General features: G+C 47.7%; 1 protein-coding gene across 5 annotated transcripts; it reads left to right on the top strand.

Annotated features, from left to right (window-relative positions):
* The first annotated feature begins 1,205 nt into the window (after positions 1 to 1,205).
* Positions 1,206 to 16,783, top strand: Nfyb (nuclear transcription factor Y subunit beta). 5 transcript variants are annotated; one of them, NM_031553.2, is given in 8 exon segments: positions 1,215 to 1,347; positions 3,520 to 3,605; positions 8,637 to 8,730; positions 10,311 to 10,441; positions 12,849 to 13,046; positions 14,038 to 14,119; positions 14,755 to 14,834; positions 15,046 to 16,783. In NM_031553.2, coding segments are annotated over 7 exon segments (624 nt in total). In that variant the 5' UTR covers positions 1,215 to 1,347; positions 3,520 to 3,599; the 3' UTR covers positions 15,079 to 16,783.
* Positions 16,784 to 17,401: the final 618 nt, after the last annotated feature.

Below are 17,401 nucleotides of genomic sequence, written 5' to 3' on the forward strand. Positions count from 1 at the left end.
ATTCCAGATACAGTAGGATCTTGATGAATAACACCATTCTCAATCTTTCTGTACATTTTATGCACACATTTATATGTAATATATACCTACATATACTTTTTTTTTTTTTGAAATACAGTCTGTGATTATGTAGCCCAGGGTGGATATGAACACATAACACTAGGGAGCCCAAGATGGCCTGGGCTTTCCAATCTTCCTGTCTGTGTCTCCCCAGCCCTAAGCCACAACACCAGGGCCTTCTATATTTATTACTACTATTGTTTCTGGTTTTTTTGAAACAGGGTTTCTCTGTGTAGTTCTGGCTGTCCTGGAACTCACTCTGTAGACCAGGCTGGCCTTGAGATCTGCCTCCCTAGTCCTGGGATTAAAGCTGTGCACCTGCCTGACCCCTCTGACCCGCCCGTACTATTATTTTTAAATACAAGGTCTCAATGTATCTCAGGCTGACCTAGAATTTTCAGTCTTGCTTACTTATCCCTGTAAGTCCTAGGACAATAATTTTCCACCTGTATGGGTGCATGCATACTGCAGTACTGACCATGCAGGACGTTTGGATTTCCTCCACAGGGGAGAATGATAGTCAAGGGACATTCGATCCAGATTTCAGTGAGGCCAACAGGGAAGGCCTTAAATGCACAGAGGACATGAGTTTTTACAAGCCGGTGTTATCTGGTTGGGAAAAGAGCACTTTAGGTAGTAAGCCAACTTGGTAGGGCAGACCTAGCACGAAAAAGCAGCCAGTGTACAGGGTGGTGGTCTATAGGTCCGGTCGACCTGATAAACTTGGAGGAAGGGGATGGTCTGCTAAATGAAAAACAGCCCTGTGCTGTGACTGAGTGGGAACGCTGTGTGCCTGAGGTGACTTGGAGGGATACCTAGAAAACACTAGGTGCCTAAGGCATTCTGGAAGGTAGCTCGGGTGTAGATCCCCTCCGGGGCTGAACTCAGGCGGGCGAGACGCCTGTTCGTGAGGAAGAAGGAGTTGGGAGGAGAAAGAGGCCGGAGCAAACCCGCTCTGCAAGCCGGGGATCAGAACGCCAGCCTCTCCGAAGCTCAGCAGCAAGGAGATCAGCGAGCGTCCAGAGCCCGCCCGCGCGTTTTTACGGACCGCGCGCCTTGCTTCTGGACTCCCAGGCGGGGCGGGGCCGGGGGCGGACCGGGGGCGGGGCCTCGGGCGCGGGCGTCGCGGAGGGAGGGTGTCACGCAGAGGGAAGCGGCCCGCGGCGGAGGGAGGGGAGGCCGAGTCCTGGAAGTGGAGCTCCGCGCTGGGACTGGTTCCTTCGCAGCCATTTTCTGTCCAACCAAACAGCCGATTGGAGACGGGAGCCAACCAGGGCTGCATTGGAGGTTTGTGTCTCGCTTCGGCCAATGATCGCTCCTAAACCGACTCCACTTTAGCTCGAATGAAATGTCCGTCTCCTCCCGGCGCCGTCCCCGCCGCCAACGCCGCAGCGGTCGGGGGCACTCGCAGTCCGCAGCCTTCGGGCGGGCCGGGCCTCCGGGCGAGGCCGCTGTGCTTCGGGCCGGGCCCGGCGCGGGGCGGCGGGTGCTTTGTGCGCGGGGCCGCGAGCCCGAGCCGGGCTGGGCCGGGCGGCTGCGGGGCTCTCGCGGCGGCAGCCCCGGGTCGGCTCCATTTTGTCCGGGTAGCCGGCGGGCGGGGAACGCGGCGCTCCGGAGCGGCCGCTTTGTCTCCCGCATCCCGGCGGCGGCAGGCGTTGGGCGCGGGCGGCGGGGGGATGCGCTCCGCGGGGCCGCCCGGGCACCTGCGAGCCGAGGCGGCGGGTCCCCGCGAGGAACGAGCGGCCTGGCGGGTCCCCGACCCGCTCCGCGCCTACAGCATGCAGCCATCTGGCGGCTGGCTCGCCCCGGACTTGCCCCGAAGGTGGGAAGGGGAGCCTTGGAGGTTGCACGGAGGTTTCAGTCACCCGTGCTGGGGTGGGGGTGGGGGGTGTGCGGGAGGGTCTGTGAGAACAAAGAATTTACCGAGCACCCGCAGATCGTCCTCTCATGCCTAAAGTGCTACGACAGGGCTGGTTGATTTAGGCAAGGTTAGGTAGCAGGCGACCTTTAAAAAAAATGGCATCCCGCTAATCCTCACAGACCCTAGTTTTGTGGATGGTGCCGAAAATCACCCGGGTGGCTTCAGCTCTCAGTAAGGAAACTAATCGGTAACAGAAAGTGATGGCTCAACTGGTCAGTAGTAGTGGCATTAATAAATAGGAGCCTTATGGGTGAAGTATTGAGAGTTTAACCAGAATTCCTTTAAAAGGCAAATTATTCCTCCTCTGCACTGCTCTTTGTGGCTTAATTTAAGGATTCTATCGACGCAAAGCTGTGGTTGTCGATGCCAAAGAAAGGAGGTTGGAGGAAGGGAATATTGCTTTTCTTGGATACAGATTTGCATTTCTTCAAACATCAAGCAGATGTATGCATTCCCTTGAGCGATTACAAAGATTTGGGTTGGTAAGGCTCTTGCCCTATACCCACTCTAAGCAAGATGCATAAACATACCAGCCTCTTGTGCTTGAGTGTTCAAACACACTTTCAAGCAACAGGAACAGTTTTGGATCCAGAATAGGGACATATACGGGAAGGCAATATAAATTACCTTTAAGATTATAATAGTGTCAGTCAGTCTTTGCTGTCTGGGCCCTTTTAAATGCCATTTTAAAATTTCAACAGCCCCCCCCCCTTTTTTCCCTGCTATGTACTACACTTGATGCTTCAATGCGAATCAGAATTCCCTCTTTTAAAAGGAACAGGGAAAGGATGTTTGCTTTGCACCTCCCTCCTGTTTCTTACCTTTGGGGGAAAAAAGGGGAACCAGCAAGTAAGGTCCCAGTCCTGTCATTGCTTGTGATGTGCTCCGCTCTTCATGCCTTACAGGGAGACGAAGTGCAGTCTTGATGCAGTTTTAGTTCACAATGATGGCTCTTAAAGTGGAAATGTGTTTGTTTTGGTGTGCCCTCTTTGGCCTTGTGTGTTTTTTTCCAGCTCGACATAAGATAATTTCAACGCATTATTGTCTTGACATATTTCCATTTCAGTTTAAAAATGTGTAACATAATCTCTGAAACACTTAAGGAAGCCATCCTCAAAAATTCAAGTTTATCAGTAGGGTATTTCTGTCCTTGGTGTTAATATTTTATGAAATTTAGATGTGTGAGTTTTCAGTCTCTTGCATAATATATAACTTGGTCCCTTATTTGGGAGTATTGTGATGTATATTGATTATTGGAGCAAATTCAGGGTTATGTTAGAAAGCCATTTTTCCCCCCTTCCCTGTAGAGTTAACTTTTTACCCTCCATTGATTAAGCATAGCAGGTGAGATGACCTGAGTCCGTCCTCTTTAATTTTAAGGAAGCCTATAGTCTATACACTTTTACTTTTTTTTTTTTCCGGAGCTGGGGACCGAACCCAGGGCCTTTGCACTTGCAAGGCAAGCGCTCTACCACTGAGCTAAATCCCCAACCCCTACACTTTTACTATTAATAGATGTTTGTGTGTTTGTCTTTTAGGTTAAAATTGGACAAAGATCCACCACCTTTAGGACAGGTGTTCAAGAACCCTGCAGATAACACAATTCTGACAGTATTTCATGACAGTAAGTATGTTTTAGTTAATCATTTTGGTTAATGTGGTATGGAATTAAAGGATAGCCCATGTATTGGAGAGGGCTGTGTAGTCGTTCTGAAGTTTAGGCAGACTACCTGTGCTAGCCCTTTGCCTCTTGTCAGCTACTGGCACATGCTCTCTGGTTCCTGTGGGCCCTCAGTGCCAGAGAGACCGTCTGGTAGAGAACCTGCCTGCCTGTCTGGCCTGTCTGCTCTGCTGGCAAGAAGTAAGTGAATCTCCCTGCACAAGTGGCTAAGAAGGGGTGTGGTTGACCTGGGACTGTCAGGCGGGATCCTCCTGGCCTGGAAAGGACCTAGATGTGGTGGGGTATGGCTAGGAAAAGGGTGTCACCCAAAGCAAAAGGGTAACCCAGTGAGCCAGGCTTGGAGATGAAGACAGGCACTTTTTCCAGATGGGGATTTTATAGGAAAATGCAATGATGACTTCCCACCTGGCCTGGATGTGGCTCTGCTGTGGTATCTGTGACTCCAGGCAGGGTACAGTTCCTATGAGTCATGGTTGCTTCACTCTTAAAATGAGAGGTCTGCATTTATCTGGTGGTCCTCCAGGCCTATGCTAGTACTAAGAATTTTGTTAGGTTACAAGAAAAAGCTTAGAAGATGGGTTTTGGATTTGATGCAAGAGATCTTGTGGAAGCATTTTTGGTGAGTTGGTCTTGATAGGATGCTGAGCTGGGCCGGTAGGACAGAATAGGAGGGGCAGGTCCAGGTGGAGCCAGGAAAGCAGTGCTGGCCGAGTTTGCTCTATTAGAGTTGCAGGGCTAGGGGAGGTAGGTGTCTTAGGCACCGGTGTCCTAAGCACTGATGGATGCTTGAATGGCAGGGAAATGGTGAGTATAAATTTATGTTTAATGAGCTCACCAGATGGGGAGAAAGAAAAAGAAAACAACCTTGGATTAAAACTAACAATTAGGGGATAGAGTAAGACTGTTGCCTCGGAGGTCTGGGTTGAAGGGAAGTGGGACGGGCAGTGTCAGTACTGTAGTGGTCCATCAGGTTGGTAGGGCCGCTGGCGGCCTCCAGAGTGGCTTCACTGGCTTTTGGAGGTTAGAAGCATGCACTAGGGAGTTAGGTGGAAAGCTGTGTGAGAACCTTGCATTGCAGGAGAGGAGAGGCAGACGGGGTGGGGGAAGGGAAGGTTTTCACAGCCATGGGTAATGAGACAACACATGTGAGTGAGAATAAGGAAGTGGGCGGGGCAGGAAAATGGAGTCGAGATGAGGATTCCTGATACTGTTTCTTACTCCCAAAAGATAAAGAGCAGGTAGGAGGTAGGTTACATATGAGAGCAAAGGTCTTTGTACCTAGAAAGAAAAGTTCTTTGTGCCTTTGAAACCCTAAAAAGACAGCAGTGTGCTGGAGGTGAGGGGCATGAGGTGGGGTCAGAGGATAACTTGTGGAACTGGGTTCTCTCCTTTCCCCGTGGGTTCAAGGGATCAAACTCGGTTGTTAGGTTGGGGGCAAGCAAGTTTACCTGCTGAGCTCTTACTGGCCCATGGCTGTGTCTAAACTGCTGCAGGGGGCCATGAACATTTCATGAAGGCTTTAGAAGTGCTCAGAAATAAGCGTAGTAAAGAAGATGATGTTTACTCTGCCTGGCCATTTACTGTGTTCACAGGGACCAGTGTGGTTTAAATACTCTGCTTTTAAAGTCAGAATGCAATGCACTGTCGCACCGTATTTAAACAACAATCTCAGCCCAGCTAGACCGCATAGTCACTGAACCTGATGTAACGAGATGACCTCTGAACCCCAGTTCCCTAGGCCTGGGAAGTGCCTGGGGTGCACACAGTTGTAAACTCATGGTGATGTGCAGGGCTCCAGCCTTGGACATGTGCTGAGATCATCTTACCCCACTTCCTACCATGGCAGCAGTGCAGCACAGCCTCTGACTCCTGGCTATGCCTCGCTCCTCCGTCTGCTGTGATGACCGATGGCCTCCTCTTTTCCCTTAAGACTCCCCTCTGGTGGCTCCTGTGCATAAGACCGCTGCCCTCAGCACAGTTTCCTATTTCTTCTGTCTGAAACATCTTCTTGCCCTACACCCCCTCCCCTCTTTTTATCTCAGTTTAAATGGCACTTTCTTTGTTTATTTTTTCAAGATCTGTAGCCCTGGCTGTCCTAGAACTTGCTTTGTAGACCAGGCTGGCCTTGAACTCAGAGATCCGCCTGTCTCTGCCTCCGCCTCCTGAGTGCTGGGATTAAAGGCTGCACCACTGCTGGCTTAATGCCATCTCCTAATGGAGCTTTTCTGGGCCCCCTCAGACTAGTCTAGTGAAGCCCCTTTGAAATAAGGTACTAGCAGAACCTCGGTTTTTCTTAGTACTGGGCAGTGTTAGCAGTTGCTTGGCTGATTGTCGTTATTTATATAAACATTTAACAACTAATGCTGTGTGTGTGTGTGCGCGAGCGTGGGTGAGAAAGAGAGAGAGAGAGAATTCTAAATATGTACATATTGTAGATAGATACATAATGCTAAATATAACACCCTGGCGTATTCCCGTTATACCGTGCTCGGTATTTACAGATGTCTCCTGATTCATGCAACAGCCCTGTGAGCAAAAGTCCTCTGCTCATCCACCTTGTTCAAGTCCAGAAAGGTCTCTTGATCAAAGCAGCAGAGAGTTCCAACCGGGTGATTCCAGAGCCTGGCAGAGCACACAGACTGCTCTGCATCCTCACCTGTCCCTAGATTGTGTAACACTGTTTGCTCTGCAGGATGAGGGCAGAGCCTTATCTGCGTTACTGTTAGATGACCACACAAAGCATGGCCAATAAACACTGCCAGCCTGGTCTGTGAAATAGTCATTGACTGACTTACATCTACGCTCTCTCATACAATTTCACAGGAAAGCAAAGCCTCAGAGTAGAGAACAAGCTTCCCTGTTCCTCACATGGAACAGGGTCACTAGCTCAGTGTCAGACCCAGAGGTCAGGCTGTTATCTGAAGGAACGTCGCTGCTGCTGCTGCTGCCGCTGACTTCAGACAAGGGAATGCTAAATGTTTGGAAATCTCAGAATACGATCAATCGGGAATCCCAGCAGGGAAGGGAATATTGGAATTAAAGTCTGGGTGGGATTTAATGGCAGAAAGAGTTAAGGAACAGAAGGTGTGGGGTTGACAGAACCAAAGACACGCACAGTCAAGCAGAAGACACGGCTTCAGAAGAGGAAGAGGCAAGCCAGGGCCTGCAGTAACTGCTGAGTTTTCGCAGCTGTCAGAGTTAGCGGCAGGGTGTCAGGAGTGCGTTGTGCTTTAGTATCTGTGGTTGCATTTATGCATCCGCTCATCTCTAGATCCACCTAGCTCCTTAGCAGACTCCCTGCGCAGGGAACTGTAAGACTGGCGTCCTGTGAGCATCCACTTAGCCAAGAATGTCTGCTGTCAGACCTCACCAGTCAAGACTTGTTTCCAGTTTTGGGTTCTGAGACAAAGCTTTTGGTTGTTTCCTGTAAAACGATGGCCCTCTCTACCAGAGCATCTCCTGGTGGCCAGCAGGCCCTTTGTTGTGTCCCGGAGGGCATTTGTGTAGCATTCTCTGTTGGGAGATGGTTGACTTTCCTGTGCACTGGAGCTCGGTGGGAGGGAGGGCAGTTCTGTTCTATGTACAAAGAAACGAGTGGGCAGGTCAGAGAGTAGGACCCTGCATCTCCATAGACTGCTAGAGGCTCCTTAAGACAGCTATGAATTATGAAATGTGTCTGTCTACAACCGAATTAGATATCAAAGCTAACAGATGCATAGAAGACATGCCATCTTGGAAACTTGGAAACTAGCCTAGTGTGTGAGGATTGGAGCAAACCCACAGAGATGGAAACTGTACTCTTATCAGGAACGGAGCTTGCAGTGTGTGCAATCCCTAGGCCTTAGTTCAGTTTGCCACTTCTGTCCAGCTGCTGAACTGTCATGGAGACGGTGTGCACAGGCTGTCCTTCTTTGTCTACTGTTTGCAAAGCAGAAACCCTTTGGGTCTGCTCACGGGACATGAAATGAGATCTGCTCAGGGCCAGTGGTTTCCTTCCCCTCCCAGACGGTTCATTTTAAATTCCTATTGCTCAGAGCCCTAAAGAGACTGAAAACAAAAAAGCTAGTTGGGGCTGAGGACATAACGCAGTGATTCAGTACTTGCCACACGAGGATCTGAGTTCAGTCTCCAAAACCCGTATGAAAAGGCTAGCAGTGATGCTGTGCACAGCCTGGGGTTAGGGTTGGAGTTGGGGTTGGGGTTGGAGTCAGGCCAGACAGCCAAGCCTAATTGGCTGGTTCCAGGTCAGTGAGAGACTGTCTCATAAAACAAGGTGTCTGCCCCTGAGGAGCGACAACTGAAGCTGACCTCAGACCTCCACAGGTATAAATACAGGTCGCTGAAAGGCTCGTTCTCGTCTGTGGTTGTGCTCGCTCTATCTCTAGTCAGGCCTCTTGGATATTTCCTTTTCTTTAAAGAATTAAGAATGGTGAGGAGCCAGGGGAAGAGAAAATACTTGTACTAGACCCAGGCAATGGCTCACTCAGAACCTGACAGAAAGCTTGGTGTGGTGGCCATTGCATGGAATCCCCCTTAGAAAGTCAGGGCAGGGAGCTGCAGGTTCAGTCAGACCCCGCTGGGGAACAAAGGGGGTGCACAGCAAGAGCAAAAGCACTGTAAGTCTTTAAGCCTCATGGCCCCACAGGACAGCTGAGGAGGCGGCTGGCCGGCTTCCTGAGGAAGCTCTGCTCACTTTGACTTGCATTATAAGGAAAAAGTGTCTGGCGAGTTAAGGCCGACTGTGCCGTCCTTAAGGGTTATGTAATTGAAAGGCAAGAGACATACTGTGGATTTATTTTGTTTGTTCCTCTTGACTTTATACTTACTGTACCTGGAAGACGAACAGGAATGTCGAATAGTTAGCAGATTATTGGAACAGCAGTGAGGTCAACTGAAGACTACCATTGGTCCAGCCAGTGACAGTAAGTACTCGGTCTTGTTTTCCGAAGCGCACTAAAGACTTTGTCTCTTTAGATGGATGGCGACAGCTCTACAACAGATGCTTCTCAACTAGGGATTTCTGCAGACTACATCGGAGGAAGTCATTATGTGATCCAGCCCCACGATGGTAAGGTCACTGCTTAGAGCCAGACTACACAGGTCACCAGTGTCTTCCCAGCAGAGTGAGCGACTGCATGCCTTGGTTCACTGGAATCTAAGGGAGCCTGCTCTAGTGGTGCAGACCTATAGTCCCAGCTGTTGGTCAGGCTAAGGCTCCTGCCTTACGTGGCTGCGTGGTCAGGCCTGGCTCCACCAAGTCTGAGACCCTGTATCACAGAAGCCAATGCCAGCTGTGTTGGTGCACGGCTATAACCCAGAGCTCAGGAGGCAGACCTCTGTGAGCATGGTGCCTGCCTGGTCTCCACAGCCAGTTTCAGACTAGGCAGGGCTTCAGAGAGAAACCCTGTCTCAAAAGAAAAAGCAGTGGGGAAGAGAGAGGAAGGGAGAAGAGAGAAAGGAGAGACAGATGTACCAGTTGGAGGACATAACACAGTGATGTAGGCTGAGAACGAGGCCCTTGGTCCAATCCAGATATTCTGAAAGCAAACACGTTAGAGGCGACCCTTACTGTCTTTATTAGATAGAGTCTTCAGAAGAGTGCTTTAAAAGTGTGCCTTAAAAAGTTCAAAACTTAACCACTGACTCCTGTAAACAGTAAATAAGAGGAATCTTATGTTAATCTGCCAGAAATAATTTGCTGTTGTGCCATTTGTAAATTTAAACATCAATATGTATTTTTAGGAGCTGTGAAAGTATTTGTGTTCCTAGATACTATATTATCATTATCCAATTGGGTTAGTAATCAGGTCCGTAGAATTTAATATAGACTTTATATGAACAAGTTTATATAAATGCTAAGAGTTTTATACTTTATAAATTTTCCATATACAGGCTTATATAAACTTGGCTTTGGGTACACATAAACCTTAGTCCAGCTATGTACGGATTGTAGGTTACTGACAGTTTTATAGCTGAGTAGGCACTGGATGAGCCCAGCCCTGCCACTGCTGGGGACTGATGCTGCCTCAGGCTGAGCAGGCAAGCACTGCCACTGAGCCACCTCCCCCGTCTGCTCTCCAGAACCAAGTCACCGGCACACAAAGCTGGTTATGGGGAAAGAAACAAGAAGTGAAAGGAACTATCAAACTCTTGAGAGAACCAGCAGAGTTCCAGCCAGGGTGTTGTGTGAAATGGGACACGTTGGAAGGTTCTACAGGGGTGTGAGTGGAGCTTTTGGAAGAACGGGTGGTGGGTTTGACATGACAGTGACAACAAAGACTGCTAGGCATGAGGTGAATGGGTCAGTTGTAGCCCTGAGAAAAGTGCAATAACAGTTATGCACTGGGAGCACTGGGTGATGAGCCTTCGCAGATAGTCCTTTCAGGGTTGAAGTAAAATTATGAAAAGCTTTAAACTATTATTTTTACTTATGCGTGTGTTCCTGGGTGAGCATATGTGCACTGTGTGTGTGCAGTTGCCTGTGGAGGCAGAGGGCGTCAGATCTTGGAACTGGAATTACAGGCAGTTGTGAGCTGCCTGATGTGGGTGCTGGGAACCGAACCCAGGTCCTCTGCAAGAGCAGTCAGTGCTCTTAACCATTGAGCCATCTCCAGCCCCTAAACCTAATTCTTAAAAAACTTTCTTTAGATACTGAGGACAGCATGAATGATCATGAAGATACAAATGGTTCAAAAGAAAGTTTCAGAGAACAAGATATTTATCTTCCCATTGCAAATGTGGCTAGGATAATGAAAAATGCCATACCTCAAACAGGAAAGGTAACGTAGAGGAGACTTTATCTGGCTTTTCTTTTGCAGGGGGGAGGGGGAGTGGAAACTGTAAGACACATGTATTCATAGTTCAATCAGTAGCCAGCTATTGATTTCAGTCCCAGCCTCTCAGCACAGCAAATACTTATTTCTGACTACTTGGCTACAGCACATCGTCCTGTCTTGAGTCCTCTCACCCCACCCCCCATACCTCATAATGGCTCGACTGTCAGTCATGTTGGCTGGCACTGAAAACTTCTCTTTTCACTTTTACACAAATAGGTATATACCTGACATGCACTTTAACTGACACACTGTCGCTTGTCTTAGAATGCCTTCCACAAAACATTCCTCAGCCAGGTGTGGTGGCACTTGCTTTTAATTGCCAGCATTTAAGATGCTGAGGCAGAAGGATTGCCACCAGTTTGAGGGCTATGTAAGTTCCACACCAGCCTTGGGTATACAGTGAGACCTTGTGTCATAAAGCAGACAGACCTCAGCACTGATCTTAACCATTTGGTGGGAGGTAGATCCTGTGCTTTCTGTGTTGCCTCACTTACATATTCAGTCATTATATAACTTTTCCATCACTTTTATAAATGTTCTTTCGAAAGTGAAGCATACAGTAAAAATACTGTGACATGTTGTTACTCACACTGTAAGTTCTAATCTGAGAAATTACCTCCTTACCTTTTAGGGCAGAGGAATTATTCCCGACTTGTTCATACCTGCCCTGTCTTTTTACCCAAACCCCAGCTATCTGTGGCCGCCAAGCAGCTGAAATGTGGCTGGTCTAAAGAGACATGCTGTAACTAAACCCACCTGTGTAGAAGCCTAGCTCTCGGAGGGCAGGGAGCCCCTCATGTGAAGCTGACCGCATGTTTCAGCTGTAACAACTCTTATGTATCGGCTAGAAAGATACTAACTGAAGTGGCTTCCAGGAAACAGAGCTATGCATTTGGCTCTCATTGTTTTAGATCAGTGCATTGTGTGACTCAGTCACTCTCCACGTGTAAGATGCCTGTGTGCACCCCATGCCCACAGAACATGGGGAACAGCTGAGGGACTAGAGTATTTAGTTCTTGCCTTCTATCATTTGGGCCCTGGGATCAAACTAGGAGGTCAGGTTTGGAAGCAAGCCCCTTCACGCACTGAACCATCTTGCCAGGGCCCAGTGACTAATTTTTCAGGAAGGCATTTGAGTGTCACCGCTGTTGTAAGTGGCTCTACAATTGTTTGATTGGTCTATTTGGTTTTCATTATTAGATCCCAGAACTTTATGTCTCTGTACGCATTCATTGAGACAGGCTCTTCTTGTGTGGCTCTGGCTGGCCTGGAACATGCTATGTAGCCTAGGCTAGCCTCTGCCTGCTTCTGCCTCCAAGGACTTACAGGCACTTCATTCCACTCCGAGCAGACACAGGCCTGGATGACAAGATTGATCCCTAATGCTCTGTGCTGTTTTAGGCAACACTCATAACCCTCATAGGACATGTTCTAGCCTCAAGAGTTTTTTAACAAGATTTTACTCCTTAACTGTTTGGGTTTTTTTGTTTGCTGTTTTTTTTTTTACATTAAGAAATCATTTTCTATATGAGTGTTTTGCCTGCATTTCTTTTTTTTTTTTTTTTTTTGGTTCTTTTTTTCGGAGCTGAGGACCGAACCCAGGGCCTTGCGCTTCCTAGGTAAGCGCTCTACCACTGAGCTAAATCCCCAGCCCCTTTGCCTGCATTTCTATCTGTGCAGCACATGCATGCCTGGTGCCAGAGGAACCCCTGAACCTGGAGTTACAGATGGTTGTTGGCCATCATGTGGATACTGGGAATTGAACCTGTGTCCTCCTAACTAGCAAGGCAACTCCAGTCCATTTCTGTTTGTTTATTTTAGGGAGGGGACCTGTTTATGTCCTTACTGTGTTATGGCCTTATTATAGAAGTGCTTAGCTAGAGGACTAAGTGCTTCCTGAGCCTATTATGTTCTCAGTGCAGGCACCGGGGTTGCCCTTCCTGGGCATCTGTCTGGGATGGTAGAGCTGCTCAGTGTGGTACCTCTTACCGCCCACTTGTGGTTGCTGTGAGCAGTTGGAGAGGTTCCCCTCACTTTTATGTCCATGCATGTCCTGTCGTTCTGACTGAGTCGGCTGTTGCCAGCATGTATTAATATCTGAGGGCCTAACACTTAGCCATCACCAGCTCTGGGAGAGTGCTCACCCAGCTTACACAAAGCCCTGGACTTTAAGACTACACTGAGAGGTGGAGGCAGGAAGATCAGGTCATCCTTGGCTACATAGCAAGAGCCCAGCCTGGGCTAGCTGAGACCGAGCCAGTATAATGGGGTGTGCTCTGTATGGCGCTTTGGTTTTTTTGCAGCTGTTAAGAAAGTAATACTTGTATTTCCTACAAATTTACTTATTCAGATTGCAAAGGATGCCAAAGAATGCGTTCAGGAGTGTGTGAGTGAGTTTATAAGCTTCATAACATCTGAAGCAAGTGAGCGCTGTCACCAGGAGAAGCGGAAGACCATCAACGGGGAGGACATTCTGTTCGCCATGTCCACTCTCGGCTTCGACAGCTACGTGGAGCCTCTGAAACTGTACCTCCAGAAGTTCAGAGAGGTAGGAGACACGCTCTTTACACTGTAGCAGATGACATAGCCAGGAGGATTTAATGTGTTAAATTATAGCACTTAAATACCAAGCCTTTATTGTTTCCTTAGTTTATTACAAACTTCAGGGAGGTGGTGATTAAAGAGATTCTGAGTTTGGGGCCTGAACTCCTTGACCACGGGCAGCTTTAAATGGTTACTTTGGTGTCTCCTATGGAGAAGAGGCTTACGGCACTCGGCACTGAGTGTGGATTATTGGAAAGTTTGCGGAAGTTATGGTCCGTGCTGCCGTGTTTGCTTAGAAATGGCGTCAGTGTGAACCTTCTCAGACCAGAGTACGTGACTCTACCCTTTGTGTGTATGCATGCACGTGTATACACATTATACACAGCTCTTGCCTTATTTTTTTTTTTTTTTTTTTTTTTGGTTCTTTTTTTCGGAGCTGGGGACCGAACCCAGGGCCTTGCGCTTCCTAGGTAAGCGCTCTACCACTGAGCTAAATCCCCAGCCCCTCTTGCCTTATTTTTTAACACAGGGTCTCTTGCTGAGCCAAAAGCTTACCAGTTGGCTAGGCTGGCTGGCCATTGAGCCCCAGAGACCCTTTGTCTGCCTCCCCAGCACTGCCTCCAGGCGTGTAGACCACACCCAGCTAAGTGGATCGGTAGGACTAAGTAGAATCCTGTAATGGGTATCTATAATCCATAGTACTCTCCCCAATGCTTTCCACAGTACATACCATAGAGCAGAGAGCAGGCGGCCTTTCCAGGGCTCCGCGCCACACTGACTTTGATTTGGGGATTGTGCACACTAAGCTTGGAGCCTTCCACTGTCTCCCACCTGGCCGGTGACTCTGTGCTGGGTGGGGGTGGGGGCATCCCAGAAAGTATTCATAAAATACTATAAAGGCTTCTGAGAGAAGCTTCCGATTTTGGACGTTGCATGAACATTCTCATTTAGAAATAGTCTGGTGTGAACGCTTGTTTTGCTTCTTTATTCTGTAGGCCATGAAGGGAGAGAAGGGCATTGGTGGGGCCGTGTCTGCTACAGATGGACTCAGCGAGGAGCTCACGGAAGAGGCATTCAGTAAGCTCGGCACTGCCGCTGGGGAGCCCTCACCGTGGGCAGTGTGCTGAGCCGTGTGTCTGTTTCTATGACCATAAAAGTTTATGTCCTTGTTTGAAGTCAGTGAGTGATAGACACACGGGGATTTTAACATGGAGGACACTGACCTTTCATTAATAGGCATGAGTCATTTCCATAGCCTCCAGTTTCCGGTAAGGATCCCTGGGACAGGACACTGAGAACTGGAGTTTGTAACGTAACATTGTAGGCTTCTGTGTTAGCATACAAGACTCATGCAGCCCAGTCCTGCAGTGCTCCAGCCACACCCTGTGGTGAGGCCAGGTCTGCCCAGGACTCAGACTCTGGAGGTCTGAGGCAGTGACTAGGCTGGTACAGTAGGACACAGTGTGGCTTGTATTCCTCGGGGACTTCTTGAAAATGTGAAGTTTGGGGTTAGGGATTTAGCTCAGCGGTAAGGCCCTGGGTTCGGTCCCCAGCTCCGAAAAAAAGAAAAAGGAAAAAAAAGTGTGAAGTTTATGATTTTATATGGGATTATATTCTGCATGTGTGGGAGAAGTGTAATAGGACATTATCGGCATTGAACTGAGGTTGAGGTCAAGATTATCTCCCTAACCTTTTCCTCCCCTTCCTCATAGCTAACCAGTTACCGGCTGGGTTAATAACTGCAGATGGCCAACAACAAAACGTTATGGTTTACACGACGTCCTATCAACAGGTATGGTGGGTGCTGGCTCTGCATTTCAAACAGTCGTTTGCTCAAAGTGTGTCCGACTACCAGACTTCCTAAGGACAGGCCTTTCACGAGCGTTCAGGCGTCTGCATAGAGAACTGGAGCAGCCTAGGCGGGTGGTGGGGCCGGCCGGGGCGGGAGCAGCTCCTGCTGTGGCCTGTTTGGTGTCTGAAATAATCACATTTTCCAATCTTAGATTTCTGGTGTCCAGCAGATTCAGTTTTCATGATATGAAGGAAGGATGGAGCCGGGCTGTGTGGAGAGCGCGAGCGAGAGTCTGACGGAGTCTGGAGCAGAGGCATTGGGAGGAAGTGAGAGTGAGGCCGCCTCCTTGTACAATAAGTAGCTGTAACGTAGCTTCCTGATGCCTGACTAATTGAGGTGTTAATTCTGACTTGAGAATCTTTTTCATGAATGATTTTAAAAGAAAAAAATTGGATTTTAAAGGTATTAAAAATATTTTTGTTTTGTACGAGAGTGTGTTGCTCTGTGACGCCTGTATGCATTGTATATTGCGATTTATTACTGTCAGAGATTTGTAGACAGTTTCTTATTTTCATATTGAATCATGTTATTTTGTAATTCAAGTAAGCAGCTGGGTTAATTCATAATGTTTATTACCCTTTTAATAAAATATAAGGGTAGAGTTCATTTTGAATGAAAGTTGCCTTTATTACGAATTTGCGTTTGTCTTAGCTATACACTATCCTGCATGGTAACTTAGCCGAATGTTTAGCATTTATTTATTGAAAACATTTTTTTTTTTTTTTTTGGTAAACAGTCATAGCTTAAGCAACGTCATTTTTTTAACTGAATAATTAAGTTGGATGCAGAAGCAAGTGTTGCCTGGCCTGTCAGACCTGGTGCCTGTTGCTGTCTGTGCTGTTGAGGCAGCTTCCGTTACTGCCATGCCTGTGAGAATTCCTTTCCCTTCCATACGGTCCTGCCACCTCTGAAATGGCCCCTTTTTTCTTCAAGTATCACAGTCCCCTTCCTGAAGAGGGAGTTTTCAGTCCACTGATAGTCATTTCCCTTCATGGAAAGGTCAGGTCCCTGTCGGGCTGTGGGAGCCGAGCAGTGGGCGTGGTTCTGTGCAGATGCTGCAGGTGAGAGCAAGTGAGCGGAGGAGCAGTGAGGCAGGGGAGCAGCCAGCACTTGGAATCAGGAGACACGGAGCCTTTTGGTGTGCTGTCACACCATCTGCAGTAAGCTAGCATTAGTTGATGTAGCGTGGTTTCTTTTTTAAAGTGAAGATTTCTATTTTCTCATCTAGTCTTTTTAGTAATACTTCCTTTGAATTTTTGTGTATGTAGTGTGGTAGTTTTAGCCCTATCAAAAATGGCTTATTGTATAGTTTGTCCAGAGGAAATTTTGGGGCTCCAGTGGACAAAAGCAAGCAGTTCCCTAGGTCCAGGCTGATCAGTAATGGCCACTTGCCAAGAGTCTTGTGGAACACAGCTAGCTACTCTGAGATTAAATAATTCCCCCTTCTCCTTCCTCCTTTCCTTTTCAGTAGTCACCTTCTGTGTAGGAGATGCACATAGGGAAGAACGGGAGGTGACGGTCAAGCAGAACCAGCAGTCGTCCTACTGTGCTGAAGTAACAATGTTAATATTTTGATAACTCATTTGTCCTTTTACTTTGCTAAATATGTATATTTTTATAAAGATGGGCTCGTGTTGTGCACACTGTTTTGTAACTCGTTTTTCACTTAATACATTGTGAACATCTTTCCCAGGTCATGCATGGTCTTCTGCATCATTTTTACTGGGTTTTTATTCTGTTATATGACTGAATCATGATTAATTTATTTAATTGCCTATTGCACAGTTTGACCTTTTTCCATCTCTTCATAGTTATAAACATAGTTATATAAGTTCACTGAATCTTGTGTACATCGTAACTTTTCTTGAAATAAATTCTTAGAAGTAGAACTGTTTGGGTTGCCAGATACATGGCAGTAAGGTTTTGCTCCTTGCGTGTGGGTTCACTTTGAAATGTGTCCTACCCAGGTGTTGTCGCTACCTCACTGATAAACAGCGTGAGTGAGGCCTTGGGCACCAGATACTTTCTACAGCTACCTAAAGACTGAGTTAAGAGTCAAGACAGAGATTGCTCACTGTTTTTACATTTAAGGTATGCATCAAAACAGGATTTTGAACCTCATTGTGAGTAATGCTCTCTAGGGCCAAAAGCAGGTGGCCTCTGAGTGATACCATCTCCACTCTTCCCACAGAGAACAGGCGTTCTGCATGTGCCAGATACAGGGCCTTCATGCCCAGTGTTGGCTTCATGTCTGTCCTGGGTTCTGTCTTAAGTCCCATCTTTAACAATTTCATGATTTTGTAAATACTCCTTTTTTGATTAAGAGTGGGGTTTTAGGGGGCTGGGGATTTAGCTCAGTGGTAGAGCGCTTACCTAGGAAGCACAAGGCCCTGGGTTCGGTCCCCAGCTCCGAAAAAAAGAACCAAAAAAAAAAAAAAAAAGAGTGGGGTTTTAGTCATTTAAGTCACAAGCAGCACACAGGACTTAAACGATCCTGATTTGGGTAT

This window comes from Rattus norvegicus, chromosome 7 (genome assembly GCF_021556685.1).
Source record: "Rattus norvegicus strain SHRSP/BbbUtx chromosome 7, alternate assembly SHRSP_T2T, whole genome shotgun sequence".
In the NCBI taxonomy this organism is placed as follows: domain Eukaryota; kingdom Metazoa; phylum Chordata; class Mammalia; order Rodentia; family Muridae; genus Rattus; species Rattus norvegicus.

Bases quoted from the DNA above. Each gene is read 5' to 3' on its own strand.
- Nfyb (XM_087555823.1), top strand. The intron at 10,442-12,848 runs GTAACGTAGAGG...TTACTTATTCAG, and splicing joins CCATACCTCAAACAGGAAAG to ATTGCAAAGGATGCCAAAGA. The intron at 13,047-14,037 runs GTAGGAGACACG...TTTATTCTGTAG, and splicing joins ACCTCCAGAAGTTCAGAGAG to GCCATGAAGGGAGAGAAGGG.